Source organism: Haemaphysalis longicornis, unplaced genomic scaffold, assembly GCF_048455015.1.
Source record: "Haemaphysalis longicornis isolate Haplotype H1 unplaced genomic scaffold, Haemaphysalis longicornis Haplotype H1 scaffold_4, whole genome shotgun sequence".
In the NCBI taxonomy this organism is placed as follows: Eukaryota; Metazoa; Arthropoda; class Arachnida; order Ixodida; family Ixodidae; genus Haemaphysalis; species Haemaphysalis longicornis.
Window position 1 is genome coordinate 61,070,474 of NW_027526361.1, and position 25,905 is coordinate 61,096,378.

General features: G+C 47.4%; 1 protein-coding gene across 3 annotated transcripts in view; it reads left to right on the forward strand.

The window, feature by feature from the left end:
• Positions 1-246: 246 nt before the first annotated feature.
• Positions 247-25,905, forward strand: part of LOC144178820 (solute carrier family 22 member 13-like) — a 35,870-nt gene continuing 10,211 nt past the window's right edge. The window contains exons 1-6 of one of the 3 annotated variants that reach the window (XM_077706948.1): positions 247-522; positions 18,021-18,489; positions 20,195-20,298; positions 22,174-22,328; positions 24,095-24,263; positions 24,771-24,897. In XM_077706948.1, coding sequence (XP_077563074.1) covers positions 18,043-18,489; positions 20,195-20,298; positions 22,174-22,328; positions 24,095-24,263; positions 24,771-24,897 — 1,002 coding nt within the window. In that variant the 5' untranslated portion in view covers positions 247-522; positions 18,021-18,042. Of the gene's footprint in view, positions 523-14,377; positions 14,505-18,020; positions 18,490-20,194; positions 20,299-22,173; positions 22,329-24,094; positions 24,264-24,770; positions 24,898-25,905 lie in introns of those variants that run through there. The other 2 variants (XM_077706946.1, XM_077706947.1) reach the window with 2 other exon arrangements.

Genomic DNA, 25,905 nt, shown 5'->3' on the forward strand with positions numbered 1-25,905 from the left:
ACGGAAACGTAGAGCTCGGCCTCCCGTCACCGTCGCGCCGTTTACGGCGAGAAATCGGTCGAAAAACGGCGCCCATGACGGAAGACGGTGACGTGACGGGGTGAAAAACGGCTGTGGTAATGAGGGCTTACACTGCTGTAGAAGTAAACCAGGGGCTCTTTGCTTGCTTGTCGCCCTGACTGCAGTCAAAGAAAAGCAGTCGCCTCCTGTCTTACGCAGATCACGCACTGATATCGGCGGCGCCGTTACGTCATGGTGCCAGAAGTGGGATATCCTTCGAGACGGCGTTGGAAAAGAAGTTTGCTCCCGTTCGTCTCTCGTGCGTGCGGCCGCTCGTATGCTAGATTTATTTTCTTTCGTCGTCGAGCTCGGAAGCACCGCACTCGTCATGTCGCGGCAAGGGCGGAAGAGGCCCCGTATGTGAAGGGGTGCTGCGCGCTCGTTTGTTCTGTGTTTGCAGTGTTCTATATGTTGAGCCAGTTTCTTTCCTGGTTGGATACAGCAAGCCCCAGCCATCGAAGGGTGAGTCGTGAGGGTCCCTTATTGTTTTCCAAGCGCGCGTTTTTGATGCCTTCGCGATGACCAAGGCGGCCCAGGACGCGCGGCTTAGGCCTTTTACGTTTTACGCTCGGCTGTTGAAGGGGGTGCCGAACGTGGAGCTTACGAAGATTCTCGTGCGAGTGTTTTCGCGGCAAGAACTTGGTGGCGTCCAGGATTTTGGAGCGAGGCGTTTTGAAATCTTCTTCAAGACTAAGGGCACATTCGAACGCTTTTTGAACAACCCTGTAGTCACTGTTCGTGACCAGGAAGTTCGCTTCGACTATCGTGGATCTCAGGCAAAGGTAATGAGGGTGTTGCTCTACCCAAACGACCGCCGGACCAGGCTTTGTGCCGTTCTCTCGGGTGGTATGGGCAAGAGCACAGTTGCTCCAAGGAAAGTGTGTATGGATTTGCAGGAGTGTGGTCGCGCGTTCGTAGGATGCGTGTTGAGATTAACAGGGCAATTCCAAACTTGTTCTCAGTTGGTAGATTCACGGTGCAGTGAGAGCATGAGGGTGTCGTGCGCCTTTGCATCCGGTGTGGCTTGCCTGGCCACTACGCTGCTGCATGTACCGAGGTCAAAACTGTTAACAACAACGCGCGAACGCCTGGCTTTCGATACGTGCAGCGCAGCCTGCTGATAGCCACCGGCGTGACCAGCGAGATTAGCTGACGGCGCTGCGGCGGCTTGGCATGTGAAAGCTACTGCCGATGCTTCCCGGTTTTGGTGGGCAAGGTCCGACGCCGAAAGTCGCTCACCACGACCGCCGCCAAAGCCTATATTAAACGTTATCTTACGCTGATAACCAGTGCAGTCTTATCATAGCCTTTGGTATGGTTTCAATATAAAAAGGGGGAATGTAGGAAACATACCAAAGGCGAAAACGAGACTGTGCTGCTTATCAGCGTCAGATAATGTTAATGTAGGCGTTGGCGGCGGTCGGGGAAGGGCCTTCTGGCGAGGTGGACGCAGGAACTTAGGTAACTCAGAGGACGATTAGCTTGGTCCCTAGAATTCTAGAGGCCGTATTACAGTCAAACCCGTTTATAGCTAACTGCAATATGCACCGCAATTAGTTCGATATATCTAATAGTTCGATCTAGCCGAACCCGCCTATAACGAACTTATCGTTACAAGTTCGCAATCCGCGGGAGCCCCCCTTCTCCTCCTCAACTCCACCACCCCTGCATGCAAAAATGAACACAGTAAAGTAGCCATTACCATACCCAAAATCATCCATTTGCTGCAAGTAATAAAGCTACTTTCCGCCTTAACTGCCTACTTTGCAAAAAAAGTGGTGATTTTTATTTTCACTTTCGTTTTGGTGGCTTCAACTAGCATAGCATCCTCTACACGAAACATTGGTTGCACCAGTTCGAGTCTGCGTCCACCAAAATCCAAGAAGCATTGGCGGAGCACATCGACTCCCGAAAGCGCATCATTATACGCGTCGGACGGCTTTCACTCGCGACATCATCGGGAACGTTGGCGAGCTCTTCGAACATTATTTTTTTCACTTTTTCCCCCCCCACAGTTCACCGATGCTGGTGTCTTGGTCCGGATTCGCTGAGTGGGCGGGTTCCGTCGTGAGTCCCGCGCGTCGGAAACAGTTACGGAAAGTGTCGGGCGTCACGTCGCTCCTTGCAAGGCGCAATGTCTCAGTCGCGGCTCTTGCTCCGTGGTCGCGGCCAAGCCACATCTCAATCACCGCTCCGAGACCATGCATTTCGACGGCCATTCTAGGCGCGCAGAGTTCGATATATCGGATGTGAACTTCGTTATAAGAAATATGTTTCCCATGTATTTCCGTAATTGAAATATTTTTGTTCGATATATAGCATAATTCGCTCTAGCCGGGTTCGTTATAGCCGTGTTTGACTGTATAAGTACTGCTTTCGACGCAAAAACCAAAACGGGACCACCGTTTGGGCGGCGGAATCACGGAACGAGGGCACCTGAAGGAACAGAGACAAGGCAAGTTATTATTATAATTTTTGACCAACAAGGTGGCGCCTAGCAAGGATTCATGTGTACTGTGCTCGTATGTTTTTTTTACGGAAAGCTGCATTGCCTCTAAAAAGCGGGTTCACGCGAAGTGTGTCGTGTGGTGGGCTGGGAGCAAGGAGGTTATACTAGAACTTCAGTATAACCTCCTTGGTTGGGAGCCTCAGCTTCTTAGGTCTGGTGCTCGGCTAGGCCTAGCCAAGCCAGCAACGACATCGGCTCGTCCGCAAGCAGGTTTCTTCCCCCCTGCTCCCTTCGACGAGGTTCGCCGGCCGTCGTCGAGAAGGCCCAACTGGGTGACCTTGGCGCCGAAGCTGCGGGTCTCCGTGCTCACGCGCTGGACGGCCCGGCTGCGTGAGGGACAACCTGCTGCGCCAAGAAGATATGCAGGCTTTTGACTTCCTCCGTCGCGCCGATGCCGTGAAAAAGTGCATTCTCTGCGCAATGATTTTGCTCGGCTGCGGGGGACGCTAACGGCTGGCGGAGTTCCCGCCGCTCCCACGCAGGACGGTCGCGGAAACAAAACCCCCCACTCAAGTTCACTCCCCCCCCCCGCCCCGCACTGTACCCCACCCCACTGACGCCCAGCTCCCCCCTTTTCCTCCTCCTCTACAAGCCCGATGCCGGTCCCCTCGGTTTCCTCGCCTCTCCCGAACATCCAATCCCCACGCAGTTCCCGGCTAACCAAATCCGCCTCTTTCATTGCGGTGTGCTGCCACCTAGCGTGCCTAGCGGAAGTTGAAGCTGTAGGGTTTGCCGGCGTTTCCTCCGGCTGCGTTCTCGTTGTATGCACGGCAATCCCACATTACGGCGAGGAGCAGCCGAAGTTTTTCTTCTGTGTTGGTGTTATAACGCCTTAAGACGACAGCCCCTGGTCATCACATAATACCAGGCGGCTTCTTATCACTGAATGAGGGCTGGCAGAGAAATCTCGGACAGATCCGTGTGCGGTCCGAGTAGCAGAGCGAGCAGTACTTGGAGTCGTCTGGCATGAAGTGCGATCGCCAGCTCAACAAAGGCCGGCAGTTCGCTGGACACATGTACGATTGGTACACGCGATTCGCATGCGACTGATCGTTACGACTGTCGCCACGACTAGTCGTACGCGTGAATTTGAGACGGCCCGATGCGCGCATGAGATGCGTCGTCGGCGTCGCTCCGCCCACTGTTTTTGCTCCATGGTCAACTACGATGATCGCTGAGCTGAATTTGTAGATTCTGCGCGTTTGTTCGCAAGAAATGGATAAAGCAAGCAATCGTGAAGCGTTTTCTGCCTTCGGAAACAGTCCGCGCACACGCCGGCCGCGCCTGCCAGCTCGGCACACTCAGCGGCTCGAACCGGCGCAGACCACGGTAGCAACGGTAGCAACCGCGCTTGTCGCTGCTCTTCTGAATCAATCTGATCGCTAAAAAGTTCTACATGCGAGAAAGTAGGTGTTAGTGTGGTGAAAAATTGTGCTAGGGATTGTTGTCAGGGCTTATTTTAAAAGCGGCGATCAGATATATCTGCCGCGATGCAAGCCTATACGCTGACCGGTCGCCGCGGCGCGCGGTGCGCCGAGCGGCCGAGAGATGGCGATACCTGCGCGGAAGCATCGAAACAGGCTACGCAGATGTTTCGGTCACTGATCACTCAAACGGCAGTTATAACTTAAACAGAGTTCCACATGCGAGAAAGGGGATGATAGTGTAGTGAAAAGTTGTGTTGCGGATTGTCATTCGCAGTTGCACAGATAGCAGCGATCAAATATCCGCCAGGATGCCGAGCCGACGCGAGCGACGCAAGCCGCCGTAGCCGATCGCGTGCGGCCGACGGGAAGCGATAGAAGCCGACACCGTTCCCTTTTCGGCACTCCGAGTTACAGCGGAACGTAGCACAAGTTGTGGGCATTGTTCCGCGCACAACGAGCACACACAAAAAATCAAACGATGTAAATACAACCACGACCCCTTCCCGCTTGTGCGGGAGCTGTGGGGAATGTCGTCTGCTGCCCCTACTGGACTGCTTAGGGACTTGGCCGCTAGGGGATTGCGCATGCGCAGTGGGGTTGTGAAAGAGGCGGATTCCCGGCCACATTCATCTCGCACCCTTCCTGCCATCCCCCCTTTCATCCCCCTTCCCCCCGCGGGCCTGATAAGGTGTCGACAACCCCTCAGTCAGACAGTTTCGGGCCCCTTTCCTCCTTCCCTCCCCCAAGAACCTCAAAGCAAAGCAAACAGCAACGCCTTTCAAGGAACACCGCGCCGAGTCCGCTGGCGGTGGGCGCCTCTGGCGGGACTGCACTTAGCAATCGACCGTCCAAGGCCCAAGGCTGTATTTGTGACCAAGCTGCTTCCATCAACAACATCCGCGCAAGATGCCACTTGCTTGACTTCAGTGGGCCGATCCTGTGCACGCGGCTAAACACGAGGCACGGCTCAACACCTCCTTCTACGTCGCCGGGGACGACGCGTGTTTTGAAAGACTCACAGACACGGCGCTTCGGCCGCGGCATCGCATCTGCAAGCCCTTTCACGGTGAGTTGCGTGGAACAGTAATTCATGCCGAGTAACGCCGTCGCGATGGCAGGTAACTACTGTTCCGATCATTTTTTACCAAAATGACCGGGGCTATTTTTTTCTAATCTTCTTGCTTTCCTGTCATCATTCTGACAAACTTGGCTGTGTCCAGACACTAGCTTTAATTCCTTCCTTCCCCTAAATTACCAAGTCTTTCGGCATGACCGTGACCCTTCGCGCGGCAAACAACGTGCTGGTTGCCCTACATGATTCCATTAGGTGTAAACGGCGCCTCGACCTTGCATTGGAAACTGTCTGAGTATTTCTGGTTACAGGTACTTTGTTCTCGGCTGAACGCCTGTTACTACGCACTTACTACATATACCACCCGAAAATACATGCGACTGGCTTCATAAAGACCCTAAATTTAATCGAAACTATTGTAACCGCTCGCAGTGATCACACTTTCCTGATCACTGGGAATGCACCCGTCATTTCACTGGAAACTCGGTTGTTTAATCAGGCGTCCCTTCCAATATCACAGACGTGTGACATCTTAGATTTTGTTTTCTTCACTTCATTAAAACATTGTAACTTCATTAAGACTCGTGTGGAAACGTTTTGGACTTGTGTTTTACTAGCCTAGAACACGTTGGTGTTTCGCCCAGTTGTATTCACCCCCCTCATACGAGTTTCACCCTCCCCTGCTCATTTCAATATCTATTGTATCCCGGGCTCACCACAGTCATTCCGTCAGCACACCACGATGTTGTGGTTGCAACTTTGCTCGTGGAGATTATTATCGTTTATTTCATTCTCAGCCGAACGGATTCGAACAGACTGATTTTTTTACTGCAGTTCTCCACAGTGACTTAAGCAGATTTGTACCAAAACACGCACGCACACACAAGAAAGGCATATATTCGCACTGATTTTCAGCCGAACTAAGACAGGCCTTTGGAAGGAAAAATTGTTCTCACAGACAAGCGAATAAAACTGGCAAATAAAGGTGGCATTATTGAACGTGTTTTATATGTGCAACGCCCATCCCTTCCTTGAGTGTTCCTGAAAATCAGTTAAATATTATGCACTTTCCAGCAATTGGCTTGAATTGTTAGGCATATTTCTGAATCAAGGTCCATACCATGCTACCTAGTTCCCCTGGAAAAATTCTTTAAACTTTTCACAGCCGTAGTTTATTAATATTTTCGCCGCCCTTAATTGGTGCCGTTTTTAATTTTTTTCTTCAATGTTCTAACGTGCCGGAATTTGGGGTTTTTCATGTGCCTTTTTGCATGTTTATTTGTCATGTGAATGGCGTACTGCGCGGTTTATCTTCTTTTCCATTGTTTGTCAGTTTTTTGTTTAAGGACGTTTACGGTTTCGCCACGGTAGAAATTTGGGATGGTTGGTACATTTTAAAGGACAGCGGAAACCGCAAAGGAAGGAAAGGGCCGTACTTTGGGCTGTTTCTGATGTTCGAGGTTTTATTTCCATTTTGTAAGTTCACTGCTGCACGTTCATTTTTGTAGCGTGTATCTTGCGGCACAAAGTTGCGATATAATTTCATGCTGGAATGAGCGTTTTCACGCTACCACTAAGTCAGCGGCAATATTCCCAATTAATGAAACCAAGCTGGAAGACAGGCACCCAATGACCAATATTTTGTGCGGGATGAAAATGATTCAAGTATTTATTAGGTTTTTTGTGTCCCGCAGAGCAAAACCACCCTCCGGACAGCGTCCAGCTCAACGAAGCTAAATTCAGGAGTGCAGGAACGGGCCCTCCAGCAGTGGCACGTGCCGGCGCCGTGGATCTTTAACGCCAGGTGAGACAGAACACGCAAATCTGGTCCCCAACGTAGGCTTTGAATAAAAATATTCCGCGTATCTGCTCCCTTCGCTCCAAATGTGGTTGAAAGACAAAACACAGTGTAGGTTGAAGGTTCGCTCAGGTCAGTTCAATTTTACCGCGTTCCACTGCTCGCGCGCCATCTGCTGGAACCCTTCGTTACTATAGGACTTCCCGGAATACCGCCACGAGTCTAGAGTCGTGCGCGAGTGCTTGTATTTTTGGGTCAAAACATTGCTTTTAACGCGTATTTTTATTTCCTATCGCAAAAATAAAGCAACCCTGTAATTCTAATTAAAGCATATCGTGAATACCACTTATGCAGTGCACGGTGTTTTGCATCAAATGTGCCTAATGTTTTCTTTTTCTTGAACAATGTTGAAAAGCATGAAGTGTGTTTTCAAATAAAGTGGTTTGGAAGTGTTTTGCCCATACTATAACTTATCGTTCAAGAATTCATTTTGACCTTTCGACGAGCGACTGAATCTTGGGACAAACATGAAGACACAAAAAGAAATTCCCGCTTGAATTCCAACTCTAGGGTGTAGTAATACTTATGACAAGTGACAAATAACTCAATATCTTACGCATGGGTATATTGGCACGCCCGGGAATCGCCGGCTGCTACCGCTAGTAATAAGTAAACGGACTTAGTTTATACCCTATATGTACTTCCCTAATTACTTCACGGGAGGCTTGTTGGCGTTGCCTACAAGGGGCTACTGGAAATTTAAGCTCTTAAGACTGAGGTTTGAGGGAAGTTTTTGCGGTGAAAAGCTGCCCATTTTGTCCAGTGTGTTTCTCGAGATACCTAAAAGTGGAAATTGTAACCTACCTGTCTGCCTGTAACCCCAATGAGCCAGATATTTTCTGGGTGGACTGCTAACTTGCGGGTGACCAACTTAGTAGGAATTGGTGGGTAAGTGACTTCAGGGGGTGGATAGAGATTGGAGTGGGAAAAGTGACTAACGGGAGGAGGGACAGTGGAATGGGACAGGTAAGGCTGAAAGTTGGGCTAGTTGGTGTTGACTTATACCCCTAATCTAATCTCATCTAATGTCATTCAATCAAAATCTAATGTCATTCAAACTGAATGACATTAGCTGTAAATGACGTTCGGCTCGGCCGTGCGGGTCTACACGGCGGAACAAATGTCATTTGATTGTGATAGCGGTGACGATAAGCGAGCTCGCAAAACCGCAAAATTACATTTCAAGCGCATATAGAATGTTTTCACACGTAATATTAAAAAAAAACGTAACAAAGGAATAAAGAAAACCACCAATTTAGGTGACATCAGTAGACATCACAAGCTGAGACAAGTCTGCAAAAAATCCGGATTAGGGTAGCGCGCGCACTGGGGACGATATTTTCTTTTTTGTTAGTACTTGCTTGTCTTTCTTTATTAGAACAACAATACAAAAAAGAAAATGTAAGTTTACTGACAGTTTTTAGAAGCAGTATTCTTTGGTTTGTTCCTGAATTTTGCTGTCTAGGGACGCGCTACTGCTGTCGAGGCTACTCATGCGGCCGCCAACTGAGGTGTAACTGAGGTCCGGGACCTCAGTTAGCCGGTAAATGTCATTCGCCTTGAATGTCATTCGGTATTCTCGTGTAGCGCCGAATTAATGACATTCGCTGTAAATGTCATTAGATCTGCCGTGTGACAGGGGTATTAGAACCGTTTTACCAGCGAAAGAAGGACACGGGCCTAGAAAGATGTAGACGGAAAAAATGGGACAGGATGGGGAGGTGGCGTAGAACATTCCTCGCGGACTGACTATGGCTTTCAGATGTCTCAGCATACGCTGCCAACTCTAAGCACAGTTGCACTATAATCACACAGATAAACAAAAGTGCATCCCTTTCAAATTGTAGAAAGTGGAAATTGCCCCATCACGTTCCGGTTTTCTTTTTTTGTTGTTTTTGTTACTTCGGTTTCTTGCATCTTTTTTTGTATTTTGCACTCAACGTCGTGTACCTTATTTGTTGCCTTATCATTGCCAGTGTTTTGTTCGATTCTTTGGTCTATCTTTGTCGCACGTACGCTCCGCATTGCAAATAATATTTGAGTTATATTTCGGGAACACATTTTTGCAGTATTTTTTGTATTCCCTGTGATGTAAACCTTGCTCTCATATCTTGTTCTTTATAGTAGTTTATTAGTTCTGTGCTACTCCTGCTGCTAAGCACCCTTGTCTGTTTGACTCTAAACAAACACACGACGAAGGGGCACGGACCCTCGTCAAGCCAAATCCTTTGCGGCTTTTTGTCTGTGCCCCGGACATCTGTAACAAATCTGAAAAAAAAGGAAAATTCATCTTGTGAGAGGACGACAGGGGAGGTAGTTACTAGTTGGAATTGCAAAGAGAACGGTCGATGGCGAGAAGTATACAGGCAGGGAGAAGCTGCGTAGCGGGAACGTAAGGGGAGAAGGGAGAACAGGGCGACAAGAAATCGTAGCGATGGATGGTGTGGTCGCGGAGTGGAGAAGTGGAGAGAAAGGTAAGATGGAGTTAGAGGAGTGGGAATGGATACCTATAGATTTTAATGGGCGAAGGGGAAGAGATATAGAAAGTATAAAATGGTGGGGAGAGATGGGAGTGGAATTTAGAGAAGGGGAAAGAGAAAGGGAAATGGGAACAAAAGTGGAGCGTGGCCAGGGGGAAAGAGAAAGAAAAGGTTAAGAGGGAAGGTGCGGAAAAGGGAAGGGAAAAACATTGGTATGGGTAAGGATGCCGAGAGAGGTTGTGGGAAGGATAGAGAACATAAAAGGGGGAAAATGAGGGGCACAAAGGGTAGGGTCGGATCTTACAAGTTACAAGATGGGACGGGGAAGGAAGGTGAAGGGATGCGTATACGGCTGAGAGAATGGTGGCAACGAAAAGAGGAAGACGGACAGAGAGGAAAGTGGCAGTCTGGGCCAGTTGGTTCATGATGTTCAGGGAAAAAAAGTGAAAACACCGTCTGCGCAGGAGGAGAGATAAGGTACGAGGACAGTCACAATAGAGGAGGTGCATACGAAAGAGGGGAGGACAATTGGCAAAGGTTGGAATACGAAGGGTGGAGGGGGCTTTGCGCCGTACGTGATGCAAAAACTGTATTGGTTTACGGAGTCATTTGCCGCGAAGTAAGCAGATACGGCTCCAACTTTTTAAAAATACAATCCCATGTTATTTTGTTGCAGGCAAACACTACCGTCGTCGCTGACCTCTCTACATTCGAGAGCGTCCTCTTTACCGTCTACAGGAAAAAAAGAAAGCAACAGCCCTCGCTGCCCACGCACGTAACGAGAATCGACCTTGGACGTGTACAGGAGACCCACGACGGACGAGACTTCTTGCTGTTTGATGTGACAGCGCATGTTGGCAGAATTTTGTGCTTTTGCACGCAAGAGGCACTGCAACCATTTTCTGAAGCCGAAGAAGCATTCGCTGACGGAACTTTTTTTGCATGCCCTGCTTTGTTTTATCAGCTACCTACGATAAGCACTTTGAGAGAAGAGGCCAGTTGTAATGTTGCGTATTTTCTTTTACCGGGAAAGTCCAGAGAAGTGTACATAATAGCCCTCACCCATTCCAAGCAGAAATTTGACGCTCTTGGCCCGACCCTGTCTTAGAGCACCGTGCGCTCAGACTTCGAAGTGGCGCTTATTCAAGCTTTTGCTTTTTTTTTTTTTTTTTTTTTCTGGTACGCGGCACCGCGGTTGCCACTTTCATTTTGGACAAGCCTCGTGGCGAAGAGTTCAGGAAGGGAAGTCGGGTTTGCAAAGGCCTACAAAGACAACCTCCTTGTGACCAGCCTCGCGAGGAAAATGATCAGCCTTGCCTTCATGCCGCCCACGTGTGTGCGGGTCGCATGGCGGCGCCTGAAGGCGACGGCTCCTTCACCCACAGGCATGCCACAGCTGGTCCTCTATTTCGAGGACACCTGGATGCAGGGCAATTTCGACGTCCAACAATGGAATCACTGTCAGAACGAGGGAGCAAGGAACCAGCAATCTCAAGGAGGCGTGGCAGCGGCAAGTACTTTGCTATGCGAGATAGATTCGGTAGTCAGCAAGAAAATATTGTCATCAGAAAGGCGGTATGTTTGTGTGTTCTTTATTCGCAGAAAAATCAACCTTTTGGGGAAGGAGCACCGCATTCTTTATGCCTTCGTGGAATCGCTCAAGCGGGACGAGGCTACAAGGGCAACGGCGATGCATCTGGCCAACGCTGAGCAGGCACTAAAGCGACAGAATAAGTGGGAGAAGAAAGACAAGGCCATCAGAGAGTTCGAGTCGCGCCTCAGTAACGGCAGCCTTACCCTTGACACTTTCCTGCACGCCATGCAGGCTTCTGCGGCATATAAGAGGGCAGGGCTTAACTTGCATGTTTGTACATAATATAATATATACAAACGACATAATATCATTCTATATAATTCTTTTGTGTTTTCCTCTCGTTTCGGTATTTTATTGCCGCCTTATTCAACTCCCCACCTGGAGCCTAAATTCCCTCCGTAAATAAATATGTAATCAGGTTTGGTGTTTTTTACTTATATACATTTTCTTCTGCGCATGAAGAGTTTTAATGATTGCTTGTGTTTGCGTGCCTTATTAAGTGCAAATAAATTCTTTTTGAAGTAATGAAACTCTGCGCTTTGATGAGTTTTGTTAACCAAAGTAGGGAATACCTTCTATAATTCCAATATTTTAATTAGCCCAATATAGTCGATTAGCGGCCGTAGAGTCTCATTTCACAACATCTATAGTGAACTCCTCAGCGGTGCTGTCTTCAGAAGACTGGCCCACCGTTCCTGGTTATTCATCCACAGGGATGTTTTGTGGGCCCGTGAATACCATCGTACGGCGAAGCATGCACATACCTTCAGTCGGCGTTGCAATTGGCAGTAGTAGGAATATTAGTATAGCGGTGGTGGTGGTAATATTGGAGTAGCATCATAAATAGTGGCACTAGTAATAGTAATAACTAGGGACTGGATTTTAGGCAAATGCCTATTTTGTTTCTTGCGCTCCTATCGCACCATTTCGATATATGAGCACGAATCACAGGTTACGAGGGGGCTTTTGTGGTGTTTTTATAGTGGCTATATTAACGGATATTTTGGCGTTTGTGCCTAAATGCCTCTAAATGCCTATAAACGCCTATTTTCCGCTGTCGGCGCCTGTATTAATACTATTTAGCCTCAAGTATCGCTTTCGAGTGCAGTTTGCGATCGTTGTTATTCATGTTACCGGGAAACATTGGTGTTCTGAACGAGGTCGCGGATTCGGTTTCCGGCCGCGGCGGCCGCTTTTCTGATGGTGGGCGAAAAGCATACGCCCGTGCAGGGCCGTACCCAGAGGGGGGGTTTGGGGGTTCGAACCCCTCCCGAAATCTTTTCCAGGCAGCACGTAAACAATACTTACTGTTGCTTTCAGCAAAACTACCCCCTTCCCAAAATTCATAACCCCCCCTGAAAAAAATTTCTGGGTACGGCCCTGCGCCCGTGTGTTCGAGATTTCGGTGCACGTTAATGATTCCCAGTTGGTCAAAATTAATCGGGAGCCCTCCACTACGGCGCGCCTCGTCGCCTGCGCTGCGTCGGCGCGTTAAACCCTACAATCAAATCAAAATCATTGGTGTTCTGAACCTTATGGGGTCTAACCTAGTTCTCTTGTTCAACCAACTACCGGAAAACAACAGCTAGCAGCAGTGAAATGGGACGCTTATTATTCTCGGTGACATTAAGAATAAGAAACCCGGGGATGGTGAGTACAGCTTCCTATCGCTTCCACAACTTCCACTATCCAAACAGATTTATTCAAACGTGTGCAGCCGCATCCTCGTTTCGAGAAGTATACTGAAGAGCCAACGGCGAAACATCACTGCGCTGGCTGCTGCATTTCGTTACACCTTGCAAATCATACTGCCGACTTACTCTAAAAAAACGCTTTTCCAACAAAAATCTGTTCCGCTGCTAAACAGGTTTCAAAAATGCTCTCCAAATATGTGGAAGTTTGTTCGGCAGTGTTGGGACGTCTTGATTGTGCAATTCAGATAATATCTGAGAAAATTTCCAGAGTTGTACCTAACAGTATACATGCACGAACATGTTAAATTCTAACAAATAGTCATCTCTCTTGCGTTTATTATTTGTGTCTGCTTTTGTCGTGCTGTAATTTATTCACATCAGGCAGACACAAAGTAGCGCTTTTCTAAATTAGTATTCCCAGTTCTTAAGCATATATCTTCTCTCATGCCTGTTTTACTGTGCGTGTGTGGTGCTAGAGCAGACATTGAACATGAATCTGAGCGGTGCGCTTGTTGAATTAAAAAAAAAACGTATCTTTATTAGCTCAGCAGTTTTATGGGATGATTGAGCGGCTATGTTCCATGTTTGTGCCACCATAAACAAGAACATTTTTGGCTTTCCCGTTGTTGACACAGGCCGCGCACGTCTTCGTTTTTCATTATTTGCATTCATGTAAAAATGTATTGTGCCTATATATTCGATATTGGGGGCCTAAAACGTTACTTTTCCTCTCTATTTTAGGCGTAAAACGCGCTATTGCCTAAAAATCTGGCCTATAGTAATAAGTGTTGTTTGCTGAGGTTTACTGGTTTTGCATTTAACTGCCAGCATATGCTCCGCCTAAGGGTCAAAAACGCTGAAAGTCACGAAGCCATTATGTCTACGGTCTGCAAACACTCCAGAAGGAGACGGCACATATTTATTCGCACAATCTAGTGACCCCTAGAAAAAATGATGTCGTCTGCAGCACGCCGCACTCCTAGTTTCCGTAGACCACGGTTCATGCGGGAAATTCATCCGCTCGAAGTTGTGGTTGGAGCAGTTCACGCGGAAGTGATCTGTGTCACCAGGCACGAGGTCAACTTTGTAGAATTCATGTCCCTTTCTCTGACCATCTGTTGATGTATATTCGGTATTTGTTCCCGTACACAACCATGTGGGGTTGAAAGTAAGCATCTGTGAGTGCGAGTAGCTTTGTGTGTTTTTGTATTTTGCTGTGAAATAAAAGCTATTTTGCGCATGTCTGTTTCATGCAACGCTCTCTTTTTCTGTCGCAAAAAATAAGGCTGGGTCCGTCACCAAAGTTATGCAGGTTCACAGGCTCCTTATTCTGGAATGGAGAGAAGCGGTTCATAGGAAGTCGTCAAATGATCTCTGCAGCGAGGCTTCAGTACTCAGTATTTGTTCTGAATAAAAATGTCAATAAAAGCCGCAAAGTAAAGGTAGGCTTAGGTGATCTGCATGTCAGCACTTCACCCGCTGATATTACTTTTTTTTTTTTTTCGTCGTTGCCACCACATTGCTTAATGGCCGGATGTGAAGAAGCTGCGAGAACATGGCGTCTCGGGGACAAACAAACAAGCAATTAAAAAAAAACGCAAGCCTTCTCTCTTGCTTGACCGGCGAGACACGTGCGGGAGCGGTCGTGCAATGGCGAAATTGTCCCCAAGAAGTCGTAAACCTAATAAAGGTGGCGGCCGATAAGCGAATTGTGACGCGTGTGGAGCCCGTTCCAAGGCAAGTGGTCCCACTGCTCCCCGAAGCAGCGAGTTGCCTTGACCGTGCGGAAGCCGTCCAAAAGTGATCCCAGGTGGGGTTTCTTTTATGATAACTATAGTTATCTATAGTTCAACTATATTTATCTATACATATATTACAGTATATGTTACGTCTGCTGCAACAAATCGTACCGCTAAAATGTGCTAGTACATTTTCTCTTCCAGCTAAGTCGGGCTGCTGCTGTGAGCGAGTGTAGTAACTGGGTACAAGATGATGACGGGGAATTGGAGTCAGATGACGCTGACGATTTAATGCTGCGATATTCCCACCTTTATGACGTCACTCAGGTTGTTCTCATCGCCCTTGCGGCACAACAAATTTTATGATTAGATTTGCTTTAATTATGTGAAGGGTAATGACGTTTGCTTAATTACTGCAAATATATACTAAGAGAAGCCAAAGGTTTGCTTGAAATTTTTCTACGCAATTCCACTTTCTCCGTATAAATTAGTAGCTGTGCGGTGACGATTACACTACATTGCGTCATGGGGTCGGGGCAGTCGGCTTGACCTAATCACTGATCTTCAACGCCATTAATATTCTTTCGTTTTCGTTGAGAGAAAGAGAGTACACTTTATTCAGTTTGCCAACTGTGATGCTTAGTCGTCGGCCGTGAGCCCTTGGGCTCTGTCAACGTCTTCGGCCAGCTGGACGGCCCTGACTTGGTCTTCCGGGTGGGAGCTGCTCAGCACGGTGTCCCACTGCTCACTGTTAGTGATTGTGCGGTCATTTGTGATCGCCTACGGTCATCGCCATAACATGTGCGCTAGGTCCACTCGTTCCTGACATCTATGACACTCGGGGGAGTAGCGCTCTGAGTAGCAATAGCTATACACAAGTAAGTTTGGATACGAGTGGGTGTGCAGGAGTCGCCAGACCACCGAATGCCGCTTACTGAGGGATGGGTGCGCGGGTGGGTAGCGGGCCCGGGCTAAGCGATAATGATCTGTAACGTCACTGTATGATAATAGCCTGTCCCTGCCCGACATAGGGACGTGGTCCGGTACGTAGTGAAGAATTGCGAGATATTATGGGTCGCAGCACGACTGTTGTTTAAAACTTCGACGTGAAAAAGCTTATTCACCCCTTCTCGTCTTCTTTTAATATGACAGGCGATGCTAACGTACATACATTACGACCACACAATCCCATGATCATTGCTGCTCTTCCTTCCTCGTTACACGGTCTATTGAATCCTGCAATAATCCGATTATCACACTGTGTTTCGCGTAACATGATTTATCCATGGTGACGATAATTTTTTCCAGTTTGATGCGCCTGCGTTTATTTGAACAACCGTTATTCCTTTTCACTAACAGCTTCTGTGGCTGATGGATATTATTTTAATTTTTTGCAGTCCATGAAAAACATATTACGAAAAAATTATCACCGCTTAATGCACAAATGTGTCCCCAGTTATTACTCGCCATGAGCGTATAGTTAACATCGTGAGGGTTGTTTACAGAGATCAGCATCAGCCCTGCGGTTTCTATTTGAAAAGGATGCAGCGACAAGACATTGGCTTGTCCTGATTGAAACGAAAAAAATAAAGCTTTGCCTAGTTGACGATACCGGTCGCAACGGGCGGCAGAATTTTATTTCGCCAAAAAAAAAAAAACTTTTTATTCGTCTGAAAGCAACCTATATTGAGGAAGTGATGGTACGTTCATTTACGAAGGTGTTATTAGACGCCATGTTAACTGCGTCGCATGTGAGTCAGCGTTGAGCTTAATGCAAAAACACTTATTTGCTTTTGTTTTTTCTCCGAAACAATGTTTCTATTACCTCATAAACGGAACAGATTTTTTTTATATGAAGTTTCTTCCACATTTTTGCTCTAGCCTGCAGGACATACCGTTCGAAGTAGTTGGTGTACAGTATCAGCTACGCTTCCCCACATTACGTCAGCCTTCACCTCTTCTTGATGGGTCGCAAGCAGAAGAAATTGTTTGCTGCGTCACCTCGATAACAAGTGTTTTGGATACCGTATCTCTTTCTTGGGTGGGTGTGTATGTGTGTGTGTGTGTGTGGAGGGGGGGGGGGGGGGGGGACAGAGCATGGTATACTGTCGTTCGCCCTGCAGTGCTGATATGTTTTTTCGCTACTGTTTTTTTAGTGACCCCAATTTGTAATTCCGCGCGAGGCTCATTTCCAAGGCTACGAGCCTCCTGTCGAGACCTCTGAAGTGAAAAAGACAGGAAGCGAATCATGTTAAAGGAACAGGTATGGCGCGACAAGATCCATGGCCATTTTGACGTCGCCTATGACCCTGCAAACGGGCTGGTATTCTGAGTGAGACCACCGAATGACGATTACAAAAAGACGAAGGCTTCACTGGCACCTTGAATGCGCCCCCGAGTTAGGTCACACCACTCTTAAGACTCTTCCTCCGCCGCATCGCTTAATTGCTTCTTCCGTCAAAAGCCTATTTGGTGAAAATGGTCATTAAGGCCGAGGCACTCCGCTCGTTTTTCGCACGGGCCGCATGGGATCTTTGACACAGCCAGACACGAAAATGCAAGGACTCCTGGTGCAGTAGAGACGTGACTCTTACTGCTGCATGAATTATAACACACCACGGCTATATTATTTAAAGAAGCAAAATTTAATTTCCTCATGACGCGATGAGTGCGGGCATTCAGTTGGAGCTCTCCGGCTGAGTGTTGATTGGCATTCGATATTTGTTGTCGTACCGAAGAATGATTTACAAGAGCGTCATGTGACAAAAGTCCCCCAGAATACACTTAGACCCGTGAGCGGCGTACGGAAGGTTATGCACTCAGGGTGTATTAATACTCGTTGTGAGGGATACTCGTGGGGAGTGTGTGGTCTTACTGCGCAATCAAGCCTTTGAGTGTTGGAATGATTGATTGGTTATGAGGTTTAACGTGCCGAAGCTACACAGACGATGAGGCGCGCCGTTTGACCACCTGTGGATCTTTAATGTGTGCCGAAATCTCGAACACAGGAATGTTTTTGCTTTTCGCCTCCATCAGAAAAGCGGCCGCCGCGGCCGGGGATCAATCCCGCGTCATTGGGCTCAGCAGCATAACGCCTTACCCACTGATCCACAGCGGCGGTATATTGGAATGATTGACACCTTTAAACTAACAACTGCTGTTACCTGTAACAGCGGCAACACGCTTTGACTCCTCGTAGTATGACTGAATCTATAATGCTATATTTATCTCCCTGGTTTGTCGCTCTAAAGTTGTTCGGTACCCTGACCTAATTGCTAGAGGCCATCCTTACTGCGTGGCTAAACATTAGCAAAGCCTCTCAAGGGCAGCTACATCTCGTTTTTGAATGTTTAATGGTTTCGAATCCGCAGTCTGTTTACGCACCCCGAATAAAATAAACAAACAAACGAAGAGGAACGTCGCGTTGAAACAGGAAAACGCGTATTTCGCTCTTTTTTGCCACCGACTAATTCTTGCTCTCACGGCTGTCTTCAGTATACGCTCGGCGTTGTTTAGCTGAACCGTGTGCACCTTGCTGACCGCGGGCCCTTTCGCGCATGCGCCAATCTGACGGCGCCCCTCCCCAGAAGGTGCGTGCGGCCAGCGAGCATGTTGCTGGAGGAGGCGCTCAGCGAGGTTGGCGACTTCGGCCGCTTCCAGTGGCTGCTCATCGTCTACCTGTGCGTGTTCGTCGCCCCCCTCCGCGTTCTCCCGCTGTTCGGGCACATCTTCAGCCTCCTGGTGCCGCCGCACCGCTGCCGCCTGTCTCCCCAACTGCTGCACGCGCTCGAGACGCTCAACGGGACCGCCGTATACGGGGATGGCGGCGGTGTGGACGACTTGCTGGCGCTGGCGCTGCCCAGGGAGTCCGACGGAGGCTTCAGCCAGTGTCGCATGTACGAGACAAACGAGACGCTCCAACGCTTGCTGGCTGGAGTGGCGGCCACGGGCTCGCTGGTTGGCAATGCATCCCACGAGGACGACCGCGTGACGGTTCCGTGCCAGTTCGGGTGGGAGTACGACTTCTCCTATTTTTACCCCAGCGTCGTGTCGGAGGTGAGGCTGCTCCTTCCGGTGAGGGGTCAGTGGCGTCGTCGTCGTCGTCATCATCATCATCATCATCATCATCATCATCATCATCATCATCATCATCAACCCCTGTTACTTATGTATGCTCTGCAGGACGAAGGCCTCTCCCACAGACTCGCAACCGCGCCTATCCTGCATCGTCCCAATCCTATCATTGCCCTCCAATTTCCTCGTCTCATTTCTCTACTGAGTTTTACTACACCTCCATTGCCACCGTCACTCAGTAGTCATTTTGTTAGGCGGACGGGTGTTAGTACTTTTACTGCGCGCTGTTTCCTAATTTCAGTTACAATGACACCTACTAGCCTCAATTGTTTCCTAATTATTTTTCCCTTAGCCATGACGCTGTTCACCATTTCCAAGTGTTCCTCCTGTCATCATGATTCACATGGCTCTTTGAGTTGATGCAAGTGTTGCTGACGAATGCTTGCCTCATAAGTCGTTTTGCCCTGCAAGTCAGCAACGAAAGTGCGCATTGGTCGCATACATTCATTTTAGCGGCAGTGTTAACCTATCATCCATTACGTGAGAGGGCTTCCAGAATGTAGCCCAGCACATAAATGTTCAAGCTTGATTTCTTCCTTGTAGTTTTGATCAGCACTGATGACTTGTGCAAGATTGTTACGTTAGTCCCTTTCTACAGTGAATATTGGTGTTGGTTTGGCTGTTATTACGAATTCCCCAATATTACGAATTCCCCAATTCCCCAATATATAACGAAATCTAACGAAACCTGATATTACGAATTCCCCAATATATATGAACAAATTCGAATACCCCGCAGGTGCCTATACAACAGAGTTTCATACTATTAGTATGAAACTTTAGGGCTTTTACATTCCAATGTGTCTATGAACTCGGACTAATGAAATAGATTCAGCCCCATTTCTCATTTAATTAAGGAATTATTTCGAGATACCCACATTTAAAAAGGAGCAATTTCGAATGTATTTCGTCAGAACACCACGAGGATTATTTCGCCAAGTCAAAAAAAAAAACGAGGCATCTAGTAATCGTTTTTACCATAGTGTTCCATACTAATATACATATTAGTATGAAACTTTGGTTTTTACGGAGCTCTACAATATAAATTCTACAATCCCGGATTTAAATCAGTGGTACAAGATGACGCCAGCAGTAGTGGCGCCGCTTGCTGCACGTCCTGCGCCCGCTACAGTTCAGGTGGTGGACGCTATTGTCTTGTTCAGGCGCTTTTCTGGGGCTCACGAAGAAACCGAGGACGCGTTGAGCGCGCTCGCGCGCTACGAACAGCCTGTCCGCCCAATGCTAACGAAGCGCATGCAGGCGAAAATCGCAGGCTTTTTTTGCCAGGAAACAAGTTCGTTTCACCCATAACCCCTAGCGTTCTATTGTTTTTATTTTCACCGCGGACTATTAGCCAATTGCTAAACCGTCAGCAGGCGGGCGCCGCGGCCGCCGCAATTAAGATGTCATGGTAGCTGCTGTGTTGCGCCTCCCTTTAGACATCGAATTTATGGAATCAAGTGCTTGTAAAATGAGTCCCGATTTTACAAAGCTCTCCATTTCACGATGAAATTCGCGGTTTTTGGTGACTTCGTTAGCCTCTTGTTTTAACTCTATTTCGCTTCTATGGTGCCTAATATGCGTTGTTTTTTTTTTTGTTGTTGTTTTTTTTTCTTCTAAACGGCAGATGGACTGGGTGTGCGATGATGCGTGGAAGGCTTACGTGTCCAACACGGCTTTCTGGGTGGCCACGGCAATCGGCGTGCTAATATGCGGAGACATAAGCGACAGGTACGCATTGCATGGTAACCCGGCCTGCTTTTCGAAACCGATCTTCTCAGCTTGTATGTCTTTTCTTTTTCCTTTACAGCGAAAACTCCCATAGTGAGACCGATGGCGTCCTGTCAAAAAACTAATGCATTTACCCATAGACTGGTTGACTGACCGAAAAGATCTAATAAAATCTCTGAACACACGGCGCGTGCGTGGAACCGGTCTTCCATTGCGTCAAAGTACGCGCGGTTACTCAAAAATTGCGAAAAAAAAACTACGCAAGACAATACGCGCATCGATCATGAACGAGGGATATCTCTTAAAACACTTATTGGTATACATTTAGATCGTTCGTAGATGCGTTTACTTAGGGCGCGAAAAATCGTCGCACATGTTCGTTTTCCGTTCGCGATTTGGGTCTTTGAAGGTTTGAGGATCTATTGGTAGCAATTTCAGCGAAGGCTCGACGCACTTTTAGCGAAGGTTTTGACGCACTTATGACGCTGTTTTGACGTGAGAAAGCGCGTTCGTCCTTCTCTCAACTTTCTTCAGGAAGGGATGGTAAAGTTTTTGGAAGGCGACAAGCAAGTTCTATACCTTTTTTTTTATGTGTGGAGCATCTCTTGGTGTCGTCAACGCAGAAATGAGCTGGTATTAAAGCGTATACGCGCAAGTCAGCTGCCGTAAATGTGGAAAGCTTTGATACATTAGAGCGCAAACACGATACTGACATCCACGGAGTGCATGAAGGAAGGGAAAAGTATATATCTAAGAAAGCCAAAAATACGTTTCAAGTAGGTAGCATTTAGGGCACGTATGCCGGGCAGTGGTGAGAAATGAAAAAAAAAAAAAAAAAACAGTGCCAAACTGAAATCAATGGCTCTTCCTTCGTAACTCTATCGCATTTTTTATTACAACGATAGTTGCAGAGAATAATTATTCAAACCCCTCATGTACCAACATAATTTCTTGACAAAAACAGAAAACAAAGAACGTTAACTGGTGCGGAAAGTTGGGCAAGTTGGTACTGGGATAACTGGGATGCCTCTGCTAAAACAAAACAAAAACTGCCACCTAACAGGTTCCTGCTTATCCGTATTATGCGATAATTTAGCTCGAAATCTTCTCAGGGTTTGATTTGTTAGAGGAAACACAACTGCTATGTACGACGTTACCTCCGCTTGTTAGTAAGCCACAGTTTGGCAGAACTGTTTTAGCATTTGCGTTCACTTAGCACTGTGGTTTGTGCGCTGTTTCCACAACAGTGTACGTACCTCGCACGATTCGAATTCAGCTTGATGAAAAAAAAAAAAAAAACGAGAGAAAAACTTCCAGAAGATACCTAAACTATGCTTTGCATGAAGTGGCCTTAAAAAAAAAAAAACGAGAGAAAAACTTCCAGAAGATACCTAAACTATGCTTTGCATGAAGTGGCCTTAGTGTCGGCTGCCCCTAAGGGCAACGTATGTGCTCTGTGGGAGTGGCGCAAGAACACTCTGGAGGCGAAAACGTTCTACTATAGAAGTGTTGTGGGTTCAAAGAAAGGCATTCTGGCCGTTGTTAGAAGTCCCGAACTGTACTATACTTCTGGAGCTAAAATCATATTGTGAAATCCTCAGTGAAATTCCTCTGTTCGTAACTGGGACATGTTTTCTAGTGCAAAAAAAGACGGGAATTTAGAGAAGCGCTTGTGCCATCCGTATTCTTCTCTAAGTTCCCATCTTTTTTTGCGCTAGAAAACATGTCCAAGTTGTCCCAGTACCAACTTGCCCAACTTTCCGCACTAATTAGCTCGGCAGGGCATTATGCACTGCAGGTTGTCGCTGTCTTGCTCAGAGCACGAACACGTCCGTTTCCTCTACATGAAAAGTCGAGCTTCCTTGTATTACACAGGATAGGCCGTGTGCCGGTGATGATTGGGGTGAACGTGATGTGTGGAGCGGCGGGCCTGTACACGCACTTCACGGTGGGCTTCGGGCACTTCGTTGTGAGCCGCGTCTTCATCGGCCTCTTCGTGCTCGCCGTCAGCATCATGCCCTTCGTCCTGGGTGAGCGCACTGACCACGCATCCGTCTTTGATGCTCAGTAATAAATAAAGGCTGCGTCTAATTTCACCAACCGTGAAAATTACGTCCAGAAAATTCTCACAGCAGTTTCCATAAAAGCTCGCTGGCCTAAAATTCGCTGAATAATACTATATCCTAACCTAACCTAACCTAACGTAACCTAACCTAACCTAACCGAACGCATGATAACCTACCCAAATCCAGTCCAACTGCAACAAGCCTAACCTAACCCACCCCAACGACGCGAAACACAACCTATATTGAACCTGATCTAACCTATTCTATAAGTCCTGTGCGGCGATCTTTTGACGTAGTAAAACCCTAAATAAAAAAAAGCATTAACAAAATCCCAATGACCATAAAAATTCCGAAAGCTAAAAAAAAAATCTTCCGCAATGCCGGACTCCAACCTGAGCATTCTGTGTTATACCTCAGCGCCACAGGAACGAGTTGTTAGGGAATATTTCTCCCATAGATTCTCCGGGTGTCGTGCTTAGCCAATCAGAGGCGACTGCCGTGAGAAATTTCTGACGGTAATTCTCACGGTTGCCGTGATAATAAACACTACCGTAAATAAATCGTAATGTTACGCCATGGAACTTTTCCTCACGTAGCGCGCTGAGCCTGGAGAGGGCCACAAACTAAAACTAGGGACTCGGCTTCGGACGCGGCGGATATTTCCGGCCTGTTCTTGACAGTATTAAGGTGCCCGCTTTTTATATTTAGGGACCGTGAAATGATTGCAAGGGCCGAGGACCCAAAAGAGGTTCGGGCAGAGCGCGCAAAGAAAAGTTTATTAGTTCGTTAGCATTTGCCTGTACTATACTTTTATAGCTGCGCGTTATTCGTAACCGAAAGCTGGCTTTGCCTCATGCTCACTCTGTATATAAAATGACTTGCAGCCTTAATTTTAATTTGGCAGTTACTTATAGCTACAATTAGACTCTATGGCCCTACTTTTGCTTCTTCTGAAGTCGGCAGTAAAGATTAAGGATTCCCATGCATCGTTATCCGAAGGAGGCAAACCGCGCGTAAAAAGGACGAAACGAGGCGAGACGAAGAAGACGAGAAACAAAACACGTCTTCGTCTCTTGTGTCGTCATTTTTTGCACTCTGTCTCATTCTAACCATGAACTAAGTTTCCTAAGCATCAAACCTCGCAGGCTTTATGTCGTTGTCATTTTTATCCAAAGAAACATTATCTCTCGGCAAGACAAAGTAGGGGTGCCACTGAACCCCCTACTTTTCCTTCCCCCCACCCAAGAAAAATGACAAATCTGCAATTATTTTTATGATGAACGGCTTTCGTCGTTATTGTCCCCAGTAAGTAATTGTCTGTTAACAAAGAACGTCTGCTTTTTTAAGGCCGGGACGAAACCGTCCCCTTCTAATTTGCAGTGTTGGTCTCCCGGTATATACAAGTTTTGGCAGATCACCGCAGCTTAGCTAAAAATAAAAAAAAGGATTTTATCTTTTGCACAGAGTAAAGCCTCCCCCCAGTCAGCGATCGCCATCCAACACCGCCAAGGAGAGGGCAACTGGTGATCAGAATTTAAAATATTTCGCTGCAGCTATCCGTGTTAACTTCTGAAAAAAGCAGATGGGCAGCAACTCGCTTGAAAGGGTAGAACGGGACTAGATCGGATGGAATGGCGGCACCACGTTTCGCCCTTCCACTGAATCGTCATTGGGCAAGTGCGCATGCAGCCCCCTTGAACGAGGGCTCTCCCTCCGCGCATGCGGCGCAGTGGTGGAGTACGTGGCCCCCGAGCGGCGCATGATGGTGCTGAGCGCCTTCCAGTTCTCCTACCCGCTGGTGGGTGCCGCCTTTCCCTGGATGGCGTACGCGGTGGCCGACTGGCGTATGCTTACGCTCATCTGCGCACTACCCCCGCTCGCGGCGCCGCTCTTCTCATGGTCAGTACCGTCGTCGTTGACACTGTATACGGCGCGCAGAAGGCACAAGTGCGCTTTAATCGAGGACCATAAACGTCCACTGTGCTTTGAAGCTATGCTTCCGTGTAGCCGGCAGCTGTTTGGTGCCTTCGTTGCCCTTCTTGTTGCTACGCGCCATTGCGCTATCGACTGTTTACCAGCGAACGGCAGCAACTTTTTTGGACTGAGCGAAATTTGACTGAGACATGTGGTCCGGGTACACCACTACCAATGTGTAGGTTCAACGTTACGGACGCATCATTGGCATCCGGTCGGCTAGAAAATTAGCGGGAGGTTGCTTTCCATAGCATTGTTTTTTTTTTTTTTTTTTTGCAGCTTTGGTTTTTAGCCATATACCGTTAGATGTGGGAGAACTATAAAGATTCCCTTACGAGAAACTTGCCCCCTACAGGTGGTTTACCTTTAAATAGTGGAACAGTTAGACAACTGCGAGGTATACGGGGCTGCAGGGTTTATTTTTCGTTACAGGTTTGTCCCCGAGTCGCTGCGGTGGTTGATATCCCGCGGGAAAGAGCAGCGCTCCAAGAAGATTCTCGCTACCATCGCCAAGATCAACGGTAAAAAGTTGTCGGACGACTTCATGCAGAAATGTCAGGTATACAAGCCATGTTGAATTTTATTTGCTCTGCAGTCGAATTTTTATGATAGCTTCCCTTCCAGAGACGTAGACAGGGGAGTAAGGGGGGGGGGGGGGTGTTAAAACACTTCCAAATTTCTTTTCTAGGTGGCGTGTAAGCGAGGCTTAGTGTTCCTTTCGGCAAAGCTCCACACTTCCGATAAATCTGTGGGCCTTTTTTTTTCGTTAATGTTGGGGTTCTTGTTTTCTAACTGCAACCGGGCTGTAAGGTGCTCTATTATCATGGAGGGTGTTACTAACACGCCGTGCCTAAACTGGCTTAAGTTTTTGACAAGGTGATCTTCACTTCATTGGTCACAACAAACGCCACCTTAACAAGCATTATCTACGGCCTTGCCATCGCTTTTTCCCACGATTTTTTTTGGAGGGGGATGGGGGGATACTTTAAAGAAGCCATGAATTAAGACAGAACACAAGCGCGGTTCATTAAAGAGGCTGTTTTGTGCCGATAACAACAATACCAATTGTATCGCCAACTTCAAAAAAATACTCGGGGTATTAAAACATATTCAACAGTGGGGACTACCTAGCCACTTTCCGGCAATTTTTCGATGGCGTCACATAATGATGTCTGTGTGATTTTTGGCCGACGACCTAAGCCGCTGCCAAAAAATGAAGACATGACTAGGAAATTCTAATGAGGCCTCTAGTTTACTTTCAGCGTATCACTCAAGTGCTAACACACCGATAAAAAAGTTTTTGGTGCCGGCCCATAACGCGTAACTCCTGCCCATATTGCGTCACTATGGCGCGAAATTTGAAAGTTCAATATTTCTTGAGTTTTCTCTTTTTTGGGGGTTAAAGTGGAGCTACGTGAGCTACCAAAGTCTAGTTCTTTCAAAGGGAACAAAGTTGCATTTTGTCTACATGGTCCCTTTAAATTTATTTTTTTCACTCATACGATGCGAACTCCGCAATGATATTGCTTTTGATGGTGACCAAACTACCGCGTTTTACTTTATTTAG